The 2,500-nt window shown below is 47.8% G+C and overlaps 1 protein-coding gene across 1 annotated transcript in view; it reads left to right on the top strand.

Annotated features, from left to right (window-relative positions):
• Nucleotides 1–278: 278 nt before the first annotated feature.
• The window catches only part of LOC106819383 (probable cysteine--tRNA ligase, mitochondrial), a gene marked incomplete at its 5' end in the record, with an annotated part of 3,896 nt that continues 1,674 nt past the window's right edge, over nucleotides 279–2,500 (top strand). Inside the window, 3 exons of the mRNA XM_014824026.1 lie at nucleotides 279–665; nucleotides 1,261–1,507; nucleotides 2,289–2,410. Coding sequence (XP_014679512.1) covers nucleotides 279–665; nucleotides 1,261–1,507; nucleotides 2,289–2,410 — 756 coding nt within the window. The remainder of the gene's footprint in view (nucleotides 666–1,260; nucleotides 1,508–2,288; nucleotides 2,411–2,500) is intronic.

The raw sequence follows: 2,500 nt of genomic DNA, 5'->3' as shown, positions 1-2,500 counted from the left end.
CGCTTGAAACGAACGCGTGACAAGCATTCTTCAGTCGACAACATGCAGGAACTAATCACGAAACCTGTAAACCTGGCCGAATCCTTGCTACTCGCGCTCCGCTACACGATGACAGAATGATTAATTAGGCGGGGGTTACACCACACCCAGCGTCGCGTCCACGATCACGAAATCTTACTCGCAGCTGCGCGGCAGCGCGCGGTTGGCGTGCGTGCGCGCTTACGCCGCGTCGCCCTCCCCTCCGCGCTCCGTCTTGCGGAGGCCGATGTCCAGCCTAGGCTCGGACGGCCGCGCGCAACAGCGGCAGCATTCAGCGGCAGTGCGTACCCTTCCCGAGGGGTCACGACACGGGCGTCGTCGTGTTCAACTCGCAGACGCGTACGAAGACTCCGCTCGTGCTGCCGCACGGCCGCATCGCCACGTGGTACCAGTGCGGGCCGACCGTCTACGAAGACCCGCATCTCGGACACGCGCTCTGCTACGTGCGCTCCGACATACTGCGCCGCCTCCTCGAGGAGTTCTTCGGCATTGACGTTGTCATGGTGATGGGCGTGACGGACGTCAACGACAAGGTGTTCGATCGCGCGCGTGAGCTTGGAGTTGACTATCAGCACGTTGCGAAGACCTGCGAGGCACGTTTCTTCGACGACATGGCCAAGGTCAAGGTACGGCCAGTCCATAGGTAACCCTATCACAGGCCCTAACCGTAACCCTAATTCTAACCCTACCCCTAACCTTAACCCTAACCCTAACCATAATCCTTCCCCCCCCTAACATAGTCACTAACCCTAAACCTGATCCAAACATAGTCACTAACCCTAAACCTGATCCAAACATAGTCACTAACCCTAAACCTGATCCAAACATAGTCACTAACACTAAACCTGATCCTATTTGGATCCTAGGCTATTTTGGAATAGTAGTACAGTACAGATATACATAGCCGTATATATCCTGCTGCATTCCTGCAACTAGCCAGTACTAAAATCCAAGTTTTCAAGTGGCCACTTGCTGTAGGCCGGTACAGTACAATATGTATGAGTAATGCCAAACACATTCATATTTCTGCAGTGAACCTTGTGCAGCCAAACGCAAGCTTTAGTGTCCAGACGACCTCCTTGGAAAAACTTTCGGTTTTCCGAGCTTTTCGGCTTTCAGAATTTCGAATAATAGATTGTGTACTGTACATACATATTATATATATACTAACATTATTATATATTAAACAACTTGACGTCACTGTGCCTTGCGTCTTGCCAGGTGCTGCCACCTACAGTCGTGACGCGAGTCAGCGAACACATTCCTCAGGTCGTCGCCTTCGTCTCGCGTCTCGTCGATCGAGGCTTCGCGTACAAGACGCCTCGAGGCAGCGTCTACTTCGACGTGTCTCGCTACGGCCGCTACGGCAAGCTGATGACTCACAGTGTTGAGGCGGAGGTGCGAGAATCGCACGACCCTGAGAAGAAGCATCCGCGAGACTTCGCGCTGTGGAAGGCGGCGAAACCAGGTGCGCGCGGGGGTCCATTAGGAGTGTTCCCAACTTTGATATCATTAATGATTAATGATTAATGATTAATGATTAATGATTAATGATTAATGATTAATGATTAATGATTAATGATTAATGATTAATGATTGATAATCCTAACCCTAACCCTAACCCTAACCTATAACATAACCCTAATCATTAATGACATTAAAGTTGGGAACACTCCTAATGAAGTATCACCAAACCAGGTGCGCGCGGGGGTCAATGGCGCGGCGCGGGTAGCGTCCGAGTTTATCACGTGTGACCAGTGTTAGCGAAATTAATCACTTGGGGTAATTTGAGCATTTTAAGATGCATATTCAGATTCCTGAGATTCATAGCTTTCCATTGATATATAGATATTGAAAATTGGTTGAAAAATAAATATTTTATGACCATTATGAATTGAGGTGTCATGCGATTAAAATTTCCTGAGAATTGTCTAAAATAAGGGTTGAAAACTTATAACTCATTCAATTTAAGTATGTTTTAATTGAATTAAGAATCCTCGCTTTGCTAGGACCTCGAAACGTGCAAACACACCCAAAAATATTACCACCAGACCTTTTTGGCCAGGAGAAACACTGCCTAATACAAAAGCTAATACAAAAGCTAATATAAAAGCTAATACAAAATAATACTAATATAAAAATAATACTAATATAAAAGCTAATATAAAAGCTAATAATGATAAGAGGTATTATTTTTGGCCGCCGGGAAACACTGAGAGCTAACGGCGTCTGTCTCTCGTGTATTGTAGGAGAGCCAACATGGCGATCTCCGTGGTCGGCGGGGCGACCCGGCTGGCACATAGAATGCTCGACGATGGCCAGCGAGGTGTTCGGACGCAAACTGGACATCCACACGGGCGGAATCGATCTGGTAGGTCACTGTTGGAAATATGGGGCCAGTATGTATGCTGCTGGCCACAATTAAACAAATATTTGTTTGCCCTCACCCGACCCAGGCTGA

The sequence above is a fragment of the Priapulus caudatus genome, unplaced genomic scaffold, assembly GCF_000485595.1.
Source record: "Priapulus caudatus unplaced genomic scaffold, Priapulus_caudatus-5.0.1 Scaffold3311, whole genome shotgun sequence".
Classification (NCBI taxonomy): Eukaryota; Metazoa; Priapulida; class Priapulimorpha; order Priapulimorphida; family Priapulidae; genus Priapulus; species Priapulus caudatus.
Note: the sequence above shows the minus strand (reverse complement) of the source record. Positions and strands in the feature narration are given on the sequence as shown.